The following is a 13,763-nucleotide window of genomic DNA, read 5'->3' as shown; positions in this document are numbered from 1 at the left end:
CGCCGGAGTGAGAAGAGGTTTTAAATTAATTACCGCCCCGGCGCTAATTCAAGGAAATACGGTATATAATAATTTGTAATAATAATTATTATTACATCATTATTATTATTATTATTTAATAATAATATATATACAATAATATATATATATTATTATACAGTATTATTCTTATTGCCACCATTTTCATGGCATATCTCAACCCATATATGCTCGCTGTTAGCATGCTAACAGTAGCATGCTAATTATTTAGCCAAATTTTAGTAAACGTTTACCTCAGAGTCACATAACGTGGTACATATACAAACTGTTAGCACGCTAGCGTCAGCATGCTAACTTTTGTTAGCCAGTCATATAACTTGGTACATGGCGAATGCTTAACTGTTAGCATGCTAACTTTTGTTAGCCAATTTTCTAGTCAAATAACTTGGTACGTGGAACAATAACACAAACATGTTTTGACAAACGTTTTTGGTTCCCTTTATCAAATAAGTCATGCACATGCGTCGCGGCCAATTAAACCAATTAAATTGTAACAAGCATGTTAGTTTTATTTTTAAAAATGTGTGGCGGTAAAATCACAAATGCTAATCACTCGAATGTGTATGGCAAATCCAATGTAAATTAGCATCGAGCTAACACAAGTGGAGCCTTGCTTTTAAACGCTTTCTATCAGGCATTCTTGCTTTGTTGCCATGGAAACTTAACAACATTTAAGACGTTCATCCGTGTGGTCCTACCTTGTTTGGGCCCTTGGTGCTGAGGTTCTCGGGCTTCTCCCAGCAGCGCGTGGACAGGTTGAGGATGGCGGTGGCGGCCATGTGCGCGGCCTCGGCCTCGTGGGAGTAGTCGTAGGCCACGGGGGAGGGTTTGCCGTAGCCGTGGAGGCTGAGGCCGGGCGAGGACGACTTGGGGAACTGCGGCGGCTTCGCTGCGACACACAAAAAAATTGCGACTCAAACTTTGCGGTTCATTCGGTCCCGTACGTGGTGGTTTACCTGACACATGAAACGTGACTTGTGTGGGGCAGTGGAGTGTTGAATATCTTAAAATGTATCAATTCCAACTGTGACCACAGCGTCAAGTGCTATGTCGGGTGGCTCTTTCCATCATTTTCAGCAGACTGCTTTGCAAAAATAATTAACCCTCTCTTCCTCTCACGTGAGACCCACCCAGAAATGGTGCCATATGAATCTCCCTTTTTTACAATGAACATGATTAATATTGCATGTAATGGTAATAATATGATAAAAACCTTTAGAGCAGGGGTGTCCAATGTAGGGTCCGGGGGCCCTGAGCTAATTTTTTAACGGTCACCAGCATATTCTAAAAATACTATTAAATAAAACAAAAACGTAAAAAGTAATAATTAATCAAAATCAATGTAGGGTGGCGCTTTCCCTCATTTTCAGCAGACTGCTTTGCAAAAATAATTAAACCTATCTTCCTCTTGCGCGAGATCCACCCAGGAATGGGGCCATATGAATCCCCTTTTTTTTTTTTCTTTTTTACAATAAACATGATTAATATTGCATGTAATGGAAATAATATAATAGAAACCTTTAGAGCAAGGGTGTTTACTGTGGGGGCCGGGGGTCGTTTGCGGCCCTGAGCTAATTTTTTTACGGTCTCCAGCATTTTCTAAAAATACTTAAAAAACTTAAAAAATAATAATGAATCAAAATTAATGTAGGGTGGCGCTTTCCCTCATTTTCAGCAGACTGCTTTGCAAAAATAATTAAACCTATCTTCCTCTTGCGCGAGATCCACCCAGGAATGGGGCCATATGAATCCCCTTTTTTTTTTTTTACAATAAACATGATTAATATTGCATGTAATGGAAATAATGTGATAGAAACCTTTAGAGCAAGGCTGTCCAATGTGGGGGCCGGGGGCTGTTTTTGGCCCTGAGCTATTTTTTTTACGGTCCCCAGCATATTCTAAAAATACTTAAAAAACGTAAAAAATAATAATGAATCGAAATCAATGTAGGGTGGTGCTTTCCCTCATTTTCAGCAGACTGCTTTGCAAAAATAATAAACCCTCTCTTCCTCTCACGCGAGACCCACCCAGGAATGGGGCCATATGAATCCCTTCCCTACTGTATCTAAATGACATTTTAGATTAATATTGCATGTAATGGTAATAATATGATAAAAACCTTTAGAGCAGGAGTGTCCAATGTGGGGTCCGGGGGCCGTTTGCGGCCCTGAGCTAATTTTATAACGGTCCCCAGCATATTTTAAAAATAATATATAAAAAAAAAAAATTAAAAAAGTGAAATGAAAGAGCAAACAGATGAAATGTAAGGAGGAACACGTAGCAATGTTGACTCTAATAACACAAAGCTGCGCCATGCAAGCTGTTGCTCAATAAATAATAATGAATCAAAATCAATGTAGGGTGGCGCTTTCCCTCATTTTCAGCAGACTGCTTTGCAAAATTAATTTAACCTCTCTTCCTCTCACGCGAGACCCACCCAGGAACGGGGACATACGAATCCCCCCTTTTTTTTTTAAATGAACATTTTTTGGGAAAAAATATTGTGTTTGCATAGAAAAAGTTTCTTTGACAAAAACAAACCAAATTCTCATTGATAAAAACAACAAAAACGTATAATCGACAGATACAAATTTAAGTTTATATCGAGATTTAATTGTTATTAAAAGAAAAAAAAGAGATGACTTATTTTTAATAATTTTATATTTTAGTGGGATTTGAAAAAAAAATGTAATTGCTCAAAAACAATAGTCAATTAAAACAAATGGTTTGAATTATTGACATATTTAAGGCTACGCATCAAATATTCCACTTTGACCATTTTTTTGTTGCATATTTTGTGTTTTTGCCATACAAAACCGTGTTCTCTTTCACAAAAAGGGCATCATACATTAAAAAAATTAAATACATAAATCGTATATCGACAGATCTGAAATGAGTGTTTCTCGAACTTTTCCCACCAAGTCGCACCTGAGAAAACACTTGGCTATCCGAGTACCACCATAATGAGCAGCATTGAAACACAGTAGCGTAGTAGGCCCAAGTATTCATTTATTTAACAGGTATATGTCATATTTTTGGCCACTGTAACATTACACACAGTTTGAACAGTACCACTGTGTTTGAATATAGGAAAATAAAACACTGTACTTAAAGGCCTACTGAAACCCACTACTACCAACCACGCAGTCTGATAGTTTATATATCAATGATGAAATCTTAACATTGCAACACATGCCAATACGGCCGGGTTAGCTTACTAAAGTGCAATTTTAAATTTCGCGCCAAATATCCTGCTGAAAACGTCACGGTATGATGACGTCAGCACGTGACGTCACGGATTGTGGAGGACATTTTGGGACAGCATGGTGGCCAGCTCTTAAGTCGTCTGTTTTCATCGCAAAATTCCACAGTATTCTGGACATCTGTGTTGGTGAATCTTTTGCAATTTGTTCAATGAACAATGGAGACAGCAAGGAAGAAAGCTGTAGGTGGGAAGCGGTTTATTGCGGCCGACTGCAGCAACACAAACACAGCCGGTGTTTCATTGTTTACATTCCCGGAAGATGACAGTCAAGCTTTACCATTGGCCTGTGGAGAACTGGGACAACAGAGACTCTTACCAGGAGGACTTTAAGTTGGATGCGCAGACGCGGTACCGTGAGTACGCATGCAGCTGCGGCTTCCAAACATTTGATCGCTTGCCCGTACGTGCGTGCCGCTATGTGCATGTCACGTACGTAACTTTGGGGACTTTGGGGAAATATATGTGCTGTATGAACTTTGGGGAGGTGAACGGTACTTTGGGCTGTGGGATTGAGTGTGTTGTGCAGGTGTTTGAGTTGTATTGGCGGGTTATATGGACAGGAGGGGGTAGGTGTTTGTTATGCGGGATTAATTTGTGGCATATCAAATATAAGCCTGTCTGTGTTGTGGCTAATAGAGTATATATACTGTATGTCTTGTGTTTATTTACTGTTTTAGTCATTCACAGCTGAATATCAGGTCCCACCCGCCTCTCACAGCATCTACCCTATCTGAATCGCTCCCACTGCCCTCTAGTCCTTCACTCTCACTTTCCTCATCCACGAATCTTTCATCCTCGCTCAAATTAATGGGGAAATCGTCGCTTTCTCGGTCCGAATCGCTCTCGCTGCTGGTGGCCATGATTGTAAACAATGTGCAGATGTGAGGAGCTCCACAACCTGTGACGTCACGCTACTCGTCTGCTACTTCCGGTACAGGCAAGGCTTTTTTATCAGCGACCAAAAGTTGCGAACTTTATCGTCGATGTTCTCTACTAAATCCTTTCAGCAAAAATATGGCAATATCGCGAAAAGATCAAGTATGACACATAGAATGGACCTGCTATCCCCGTTTAAATAAGAAAATCACATTTCAGTAGGCCTTTAAATCAATTGATTTTTTATGAGTAAATAGTGAGTAACTTCCGATATATTTAGTAGTTATTTTGAATAGTACGACTGTAGTTAGTGTGTATGTGTGTGTGTGTGTGTGTGTGTGTGTGTGTGTGTGTGTGTACCTCTACATTTTTCATGTGTATTAAAATAATTGCTCCTTAGGCAACCAAAATAATTTGTGAAAATTTGTGCACGTCTTCGCTTACTTTTGAAGGCTTTGGGTGAGGTTTCGCTGGCGGTCATCTTTGGCGCCAGCATGCGCTTCCCGAATACCTGGGCGTCAAAGCTGGCGTAGTCGAAGGACACCTTGGAATATTTCTCCAGCTCCTTGGCCAGGTTGGCGCGGGGCGTGCTGGGCGCCACGTTGGGCCGGTAGCCGTACTGCGGCACCTCCAGTTGCTTCACGAAGCACATGGGCCTGCCGGGGGGGAAGAAGTGATGAGGCATAGAGCAGGGGTGTCTAAAGTGCGGCCCGGGGGCCATTAAAAAAATAAATAAATATATATATATATATATATATATATATATATATATATTAAAAAAGTGGAATAAAAGAGCCAACATGTGAAATGTAAGGAGAAAAGTTAAAATGTTGACTCTAATAACACAAAGCTGTCATTGCTCAAAAAATAATAATGAATCAAAATCAATGTTGTTATGAATTATTGACCTATTTAAGGCTCCGATTACTTCCCATCAAATATTACACTTTGAAATATTTTTTGGGAAAAAATTGCATATTTTGTGGGTTTGACTATATAAAAAATCTTGTTTTTCTATGACAAAACAGGCAAAAAACATTTAAAAAAAATAAAGACTTATAATCAACAGGTAAATCTTAAGTTGATCAAGAAATTTAAGCATTGAAAGTAGAAAAAAAAAGGATATTTTTTTAACACTTTTTTGAATCCCTGAGAATTTTAGTGGGATTTTTTTGAAACTGTTCTTGCTCAAAAAATAATAATTGATTTAAAATCTATGTTATTATTATAAATTATTGGCTTTTTTACATCAAATATTCCACTGTTTAATATTTTTGGGGGAAAATGTTGCATATTTTGTGTTTTTGCCATAAAAAACAAAGTTTTCTATGACAAAACGGGCACAAAACAAATAAACAATAAAACAAATTTAAAAAAACAAAAAAACTTATAATCGATGGATGGATCTGAAGTTGATCTAAAGACGTAAATGTTGAAAGTAAAAAGTAACAATGTATGACTTTTTTTTTTTTTTTTTTTTTTTTTTAAAGTTTTTTAAAACTGTCATTACTCTAAAAATACTAAAGAATCCAAATCAATCTATTTAAGGCTCCAATTACTTCACATCAAATATTACACTTTGAAATATTTTGGGGGGGAAAATTGCATATTTTGTGATCAAGAAATTTAAGCATTGGAAGTAGAAAAAAAAGGATGTTTTTTTAACACTTTTATGAGTGGGACCCTTTTGGATCCCTGAGAATTTTAGTGGGATTTTTTTTAACTGTTCTTGCTCAAAAATTAATATTTGATTTAAAATCTATGTTATCATGAGTTATTGACCTATTCAAGGCTCCAATGACTTCACATCAAATATTACACTTTGAAATATTTGGGGGGCAAAATATTGCATATTTTGTGTTTTTGCCATAAAAAACAGTTTTCTATGACAAAACGGGCATAAAACAAATAAACAATAAAACATTTAAAAATAATAAGAACTTATACTCGATGAATATATCTGAAGTTGATCTAAAGTCTTCAATGTGGAAAGTAAAAAAAACAAATAAACAATAAAAACATAAAAAAAAAAATAAAAACCTAAAGGGGTTTAATGTGTAAAGTTAAAAAAATACAAAAAATAAAATACTTTTGTTTTTTTTTACACATTTTTTTAAAACTGTCAGTGATCAAAAAATAATAATGCATCAAAATCAATGTTGTTATGAATTATTGGCCTATTTAAGGCTCCGATTACACTTTGAAATAATTTTGGGGAAAAAATTGCAAATTTTGTGCGTTTGACTATATAAAAAATCTTGTTTTTCTATGACAAAACAGGCAAAAAACATAACAAAAAAATAAAAAGACTTACAATTAAAAGGTAAATCTTAAGTTGATCAAGAAATGTAAGCATTGAAAGTAGAAAAAAAAAAGATATTTTTTTTAAACACTTTTATCAGTGGGACCCTTTTGAATCCCTGATAATTTTAGTGGGATTTCTTTTTTAAACCGTCCTTGCTCAAAAATGTATACTTGATTTAAAATCTATGTTATTATGAGTTATTGACCTATTCAAGGCTCCAATTACTTCACATCAAATATTAAACTTTGAAATATTTTTTGGGGAAAATATAGCATATTTTGTGTTTTTGCCATAAAAAAGTTTCCTATGACAAAATGGGCATAAAACAAATAAACAATAAAACATTTATTAATAATAAAAACTTAAACTTTATGAACAGTTCTGAAGTTGATCCAAAGACTTAAATGTGGAAAATAAAAAAGACAAATCAACAATAAAAACATTAAAAAAATAACAAAAACCCAAAGGGGTTTAATGTGTAAAGTAAAAAATAAAAATAAATAAATAAATACTTTTTTTAACACTTTTTTTTTTTAACTGTCCTTGCTCAAATATTAATAATTGATTTAAAATAAATGTTATTATGTTGAATTATTGACATACTCTAGGCTCCAATTACTTCACATCATATATTCCACTTTGAAATATTTTTTTTGGGGGGGGGGAAATATTGCATATTTTGTGTTTTTGCCATAAAAAAACAAAGTTCTCTATGACAAAACGGGCATAAAACCAATAAACAATAAAAACATTTAAAAATAAATAGGGATGTCCGACAATGGCTTTTTGCCGATATCCGATATTCCCCAACTCTTTAATTACCGATACCGATATCAACCGATATATACAGTCGTGGAATTAACACATTATTATGCCTAATTTGGACAACCAGGTATGGTGAAAAAAATTAATAAAATAAAATAAGATAAATAAATTAAAAACATTTTCTTGAATAAAAAAGAAAGTAAAACAATATAAAAACAGTTACATTGAAACTAGTAATTAATGAAAATGAGTAAAATTAACTGTTAAAGGTAAGTACTATTAGTGGACCAGCAGCACGCACAAACATGTGTGCTTACGGACTGTATCCCTTGCAGACTGTATTGATATATATTGATAAATAATGTCGGAACCAGAATATTAATAACAGAATGAAACAACCCTTTTGTGTGAATGAGTGTAAATGGGGGAGGAAGGTTTTTTGGGTTGGTGCACTAATTGTAAGTGTATCTTGTGTTTTTTATGTTGATTTAATAATTTAAAAAAAAAAAAAAAAAAAAAAAAAACGATACCAATAATAAAAAAAATGATACCGATAATTTACAATATTATTTATTGGCCGATAATATCGGCAGGCCGATATTATCGGACATCTCTAAAAATAAGTAAAAACTTCAAATCGATGGATAGATCTGAAGTTGATCTAGTCCCCGGGACCAAACTTGATCGGGGTCCTATACGTGAATAATGTATTGGTTTTCAAAGTGAACAATATCAAAATGGCCGCCGCACATTTTGATCTGTGGGCAGAGCGCGACGAGCGAGGCCCACAGCGGACTTTGCGGGATTAAACGCTGCCTTATCAGCAGAGGGCACATTTGCATGTTGTAACAGCAGGAATTTATCAGCTCCGAGCCCTCTCGCTTTCCTAAAGAGCCAAACTGTTGGCGTAAATCCACTGCGAGAGCAGGAAGGAGCGAAGAGGAGAAAGAGAGACGGGGAGGACGGAGGGGGGAGGGGTCACCTTGCTCATCTTCTATCCCCTCCTCGTCTCCTTTCCATCATCGCAGCACGCTAATTATTAATAATACTGCTGCCCTTAATAAAGATCATGTACTGTACAAGTTTGCTTTAAGGGGGAAAAAATGTGCCAGCATATTTTTCATGTTCCATGAGACCGTGGATGGCATGCAGAATTCTTCACGCTAAGGAACCCCCCCCCAACAATGCCCCTATAGCTTGAATAATTAGCGTCCTCGCTGTATTATTAATTAAAATACCAATGAGGACTTAGCATAATACAGATGTCTCATTTGTGCTAATTATCATTCTTCGGGCCATAATGAGGGCGCCCGGCCAGCTGGGGAGATTAAGGGTGAGAAAGACGTCCGTGTTAACACGCTGACACTAATGATGAGACCACCAGAGTGCACCATTCAACACATTCAAGAAGCAACCTTCAAGGATCCCAGCAACCCACATATGAAAATGGGGGGGGGGGGGGGGGGTGCCCCAACTACGGCGTCAGCAGTGAGGCCCACGAGACGCCATGAGTTTAATAAGGAATCGAGACCGAAGGGTGATTACTAATACATTTTTACTTTTTGTCAATCTGATTGATTGATATTATTATCACCCATCTTGAGGAGTAAACCATGTCAATGACCATTAACTGTGCTTTGCAGCAAATTCAACAAAGCATATACTTATAGGAGCCAATCCAGACAAACTTCCCTAGTCATGGCGCAAAAAAAAAAAAAAAAATCCAACCAACACAAAAAGTCAACACACGTGATCACACACTGAACTTTGTGGATGTTATTAAAAAAATGTCCGCTCTTACTCGCTAGCATTAACTTCCAGCTAGAGATGGACATCACTTTGTTTTTTTCCAAGCATGCTTGTGAAGAAAGTGAGTGCTGAGAAGAAGAAGTGAACCGTATTCACCGTATTAAGGAAATAAATCATCAAAAAGATGACAAAAAGAGCGTTGTGCTAGCTAACTTGGTGCAGCAGTCGGCGCGTAGCACTGCCAGCCTGCGCCATACTGAAGCAGAAGGAGTCTGTAACGCCAGCATAGGGCATTAAAATATCTAAACATTTATCCATGAAAATATGGAGAAGCTGCTGATGGTGTGTTTGACGGAGAAGTGGCTGGAAGGAGATACCTAGCAGGTAAATGCTGTACATAATTCTTCGTAATAACATTGATTGTTGGTACTACATTCTATTGTATTGATTTTATACAATATTTATCATCTCATTGTTCAATTTAATTTTTTATTTTACCACTACTATTACTGAATTATAAAATAAAAATACAATAAAATAAAAATACTGCTATTTTGATGTTTTAAAATAAAATAAAATAAAAAAACTATATATATATCTATATATCAATATATAGATATATATATATATATATATATATATATAAATATATATATAATTAAAAAGAATACTGCTATTTTGATATTTTAAAATAAAAATAAAAATAATAAATAACAAAACACAAATATATAATAAAAAAATACTCCTATTTTGATGTTTTAAAATAAAAAACAATAATACAATAAAATCTATAATAAAAAATAAAATACTGCTATTTTGATGTTTTCAAATAAATCAATACAAAAAAATCTACAATAAAAAAATATAGTACTGCTATTTTGATGTTTTAAAAGAAAAAATCAAATAAACAATAATATAATAAAAAATTATAATAAAATATAAAATACTGCTATTTTGATGTTTTAAAATAAAAATTTAAAATAATAATAAAATACAAATAAATAATAAAAAACTAAATACTGCTGTTTTGATGTTTTAAAATAAAAAAATACAAATAATTATAAAATAAAAATCTATAATAAAAAATACTGCTATTTTGATGTTTTCAAATAAATCAATACAAAAAAATCTATAATAAAAAAATATAGTACTGCTATTTTGATGTTTTAAAATAAAAAATTACAAATAATTATAAAATAAAAATCTATAATAAAAAATACTGCTATTTTGATGTTTTCAAATAAAAAATTACAAATAATTATAAAATAAAATCTATAATAAAAAATACTGCTATTTTGATGTTTTCAAATAAATCAATACAAAAAAATCTATAATAAAAAATATAGTACTGCTATTTTGATGTTTTAAAAGAAAAAATAAAATAAACAATAATATAATAAAAAAATATAATAAAACATAAAATACTGCTAATTTGATGTTTTAAAATAAAAAATAAAAATAATAAAATACAAATATATAATAAAAAAATACTGCTATTTTAATATTTTAAAATAAAAATAAAAATATATATACAATAACAATCTATAATAAAACACAATACTGCAATTTTGATGTTTTAAAATAAAAACAATTAAAATAAATAAAATACAAATATATAATAAAACAAAATAAAAATACTGCTATTTTGACAGTGTTGGAATAAATGTTCAGATATAAAGGTCATTTTCAAGGTGAACCCACACACCTGAGCACGCGGTCATTGGGGCTTCCTTTGAGGAGGTCACCGGCGGGCAGGGACAGCTGCTTGTCGTGGTTCTTGGACAGCTTCTCGGCCGCCGCAATGGGGCATCCCGAAAGGCTTTGAGGGGGAGAAAGAGGAATATTTAGGGAGAGTCTGCGGACCGCGTGACTCTAATGCCGACTGACGCGACTGCTGTCCTGCATGCATAAACACGTGCGCTTGCAAATCTGGCGATAGCAGAAAATCTTGCGTGCGCGCACCAAAACAGGCACGCACGTACATACATACCTGCGGTGTGTGTTGCGGTTGCTGTTGACATGACCCTGGCCGGTGCAGCCAGGAGTTGGACACTTCAGCACATTCTCATGCATGGCCAGAACTGAGAAGACAAAACAGCAACAATGTTTTTGTTTGATGTCTATTCCCAACTCTTCTCATCACTTTACGCCACTGGTTGTCCAACCCTTGGCTTTCCAAGTACCCCCATAATAACCAACATTCAAATACAGTAGTGTAGTAGGCCTAAGTATTCATTAAAAACCGGGCAGAGGCTTTACTTAACAATACTATACTTCATATTTTTGGCCAGTGTAACACTGCACACAGTTTGAATGAATCCATTTGGCGTGTTTGTCTTCATGAATATGCAAAATATATGCTTATTATTAGAACACAATACCGGGAGGAGGAGATGCAAATATATCGTAAATTCAGGACAATAAGCCGCTACTTTTTTCTGTCTTTTTTTGTTAAATGTTAAAGACACAAGAAAATACAACGAGAAGGTGTTACATTGTTTGTGCTATGGCGCCATCTTTTGGAGGAATTCGCTCAATGCATGCACTGCTGTGTCCTTCCATTTATCGATAGTGCTTTTTTTTTTGGTTTCCAACTGGAGCGCCATTTAGTCTTCTAACCGTCCATAGCGTTTCTACTCGTATGGATTCTTCATTCTTCACTCCAAGCAATGTTTGTAAGTTTTACAATATAACTAAAACAATTCTTACTTACCGAACCGTCCCATGTGTGATGTCTGTAAGAATCATATCGTAATGTAATCACGCTAGCGTTGTTAGCATTAGCTGATATGCTAACACGTCTACGAGTGTCTGTGTTAGTGTTATTAACTTATTATGGCATTCTTTTTGTATTGTTTCAGTTTCACAAATTCCTCAGTAAATTCACCAAAACGTCACTGTGGAGTTATTGAGTCTGTTTAGTTGATTGGAGAGCTAGCTTGCACAGCTGGTGGGTCCATGACGATGACTTATGTTTTGTTTGATCAGCCGTTTTACTGCCCTGTTACAGACAGTATTTGGAAACAATTAAGGTATGTAAATAAACATTTACAGAATATTTCTGTGTAAATAACTAATTTCCCAACGTATATATCTGTGTCTTGTAGTCTGGTGCGGCTAATATATGGAAACATACTTTTTCCCCTAAAATGTATTGGGTGCGTTCTATAGTCCGGAAATACGGTAATAATTTAGCACTCACAATGTGATTTATCAAATCTGAGAGGGTTCTGAAGCCACTGTTTCTGCGTCTATAACGAGTTTGGAATGTGCGCGCAAACTGGCACAGTTACGCACAATCGGCGGTGAGAAAGGAGGCGATTGTGCTGCGATTACAGACGATGGAGAGAGAATATTTCACGTGTCAACATATCTGGACGATCATAAATACAAATATTAGACATATCGTCCGTTCAGCATAATCATTTTATGATTTTATAGCTGCTGGATCATTTAAAAGGCGGATGAAAACAAATTCAATTATTTTGTTTTGGATTCTGCTCGATTTTTTTTTTTTTTTTTTTTTAATGGTGTTTGTTATTTAGAATAGAATAGAATAGAATAGAATAGAATGGACTTTATTATCATTATATTTGCATATAACAAGATTAAGGACTCCAATTTAAGGTGCGGTAGTGGGAACAAATATGGGGTTAAAAATAAATTACACAAGAGGTAATAAAAAAAAATAATAATAAAAATAAAAAAACTAACAATTGAAATAAACAGACTACTATCCAATAAAAATAATAAGCAATCCTGTACAATATAAAAAACACTGTAGAAATACAAAATACTGTACAATATACAGAAACAGAACAAGACAAGAGTAATAAATGACAATCAGTGTCGGACGTATTGCACTCGAAGGGTAATATTGCACAGTATGGTATTAGGGTAGGACATTGTATGGGGTGAATTATTATTTATATTTATATTATTTCATATAGTAAATATATTTGATATGATACAATACAATATATTATTAGTATAGCAAAAAAAATACTTTTCTTGCAACATGCATTATTTGCATTCGGATCATTCCAGCGCATCATCTCAGTAATAAAAATAAATAAATAAGGTTTTGTTGTCTAGCTAGCGCTTCAATATAGTTCAGATTATTTTTGTGTGCCGCATCTTCCACAACAGAAACTATACGGCACCGTTTGGAGCATTTGATGCCATGGATGTGGAGAGAATTTAGTATTTTCATGGTGACAGCACCACTTTTTTTAATCAATTAGTAGATCACTCTCAACACCCCCACTAAAAGTACTTACAATTTTACACGCAGTATTTGGAACATATTTGGATTTTAATAGATCAGGCGCTTAAAGTCTTATTTTCATTTATATTTGCAATATTGGGGTTTTAAGGTGAGAAGGCTTTTATTATGTTAAAAAACATTAACAGTTATTTTCTGCTCCAACTGTGAAAATATCCAATTTACAAATAATCATTATTTAGTGGAAATGTATTTCACTGCCCGGAACCAATTAACAGCAAACAACAAGGGAGTACTGTAATCTTAATGGCTGCTATCAACAACAAACTTTAATAAATGTCACGATAAGTCAAACATTTTGTGAGTAAAACTGAATTGACTCACTTTCAGGGGGGATCCTGTCCTTGTGGGGACATCCTGACAGGCTGCGATGGTGGGGGTACAGGCCGGTCACGTGACCTGTCCCGTCACACCCCGGAGTGGGACACTTGATCTCCCGTTTCTCCGGCCGACTGCTCTCTGCGAGGACGGGAAGGAGG

At 34.7% G+C, this 13,763-nt stretch overlaps 1 protein-coding gene across 6 annotated transcripts in view; it reads right to left on the bottom strand.

Annotated features, from left to right (window-relative positions):
* Window positions 1–13,763, bottom strand: part of LOC133570656 (myelin transcription factor 1-like) — a 430,657-nt gene that overhangs the window by 48,317 nt on the left and 368,577 nt on the right. For all 6 annotated transcript variants that reach the window (XM_061923347.2, XM_061923352.2, XM_061923365.2 and 3 more), the window contains 5 exons: window positions 13,609–13,743; window positions 10,990–11,080; window positions 10,705–10,818; window positions 4,625–4,836; window positions 738–928 (listed from right to left, as the gene is read on the bottom strand). In XM_061923347.2, coding sequence (XP_061779331.1) covers window positions 738–928; window positions 4,625–4,836; window positions 10,705–10,818; window positions 10,990–11,080; window positions 13,609–13,743 — 743 coding nt within the window. The remainder of the gene's footprint in view (window positions 1–737; window positions 929–4,624; window positions 4,837–10,704; window positions 10,819–10,989; window positions 11,081–13,608; window positions 13,744–13,763) is intronic.

Source organism: Nerophis lumbriciformis, linkage group LG01 (genome assembly GCF_033978685.3).
Source record: "Nerophis lumbriciformis linkage group LG01, RoL_Nlum_v2.1, whole genome shotgun sequence".
Lineage (NCBI taxonomy): Eukaryota > Metazoa > Chordata > Actinopteri > Syngnathiformes > Syngnathidae > Nerophis > Nerophis lumbriciformis.
Note: the sequence above shows the minus strand (reverse complement) of the source record. Positions and strands in the feature narration are given on the sequence as shown.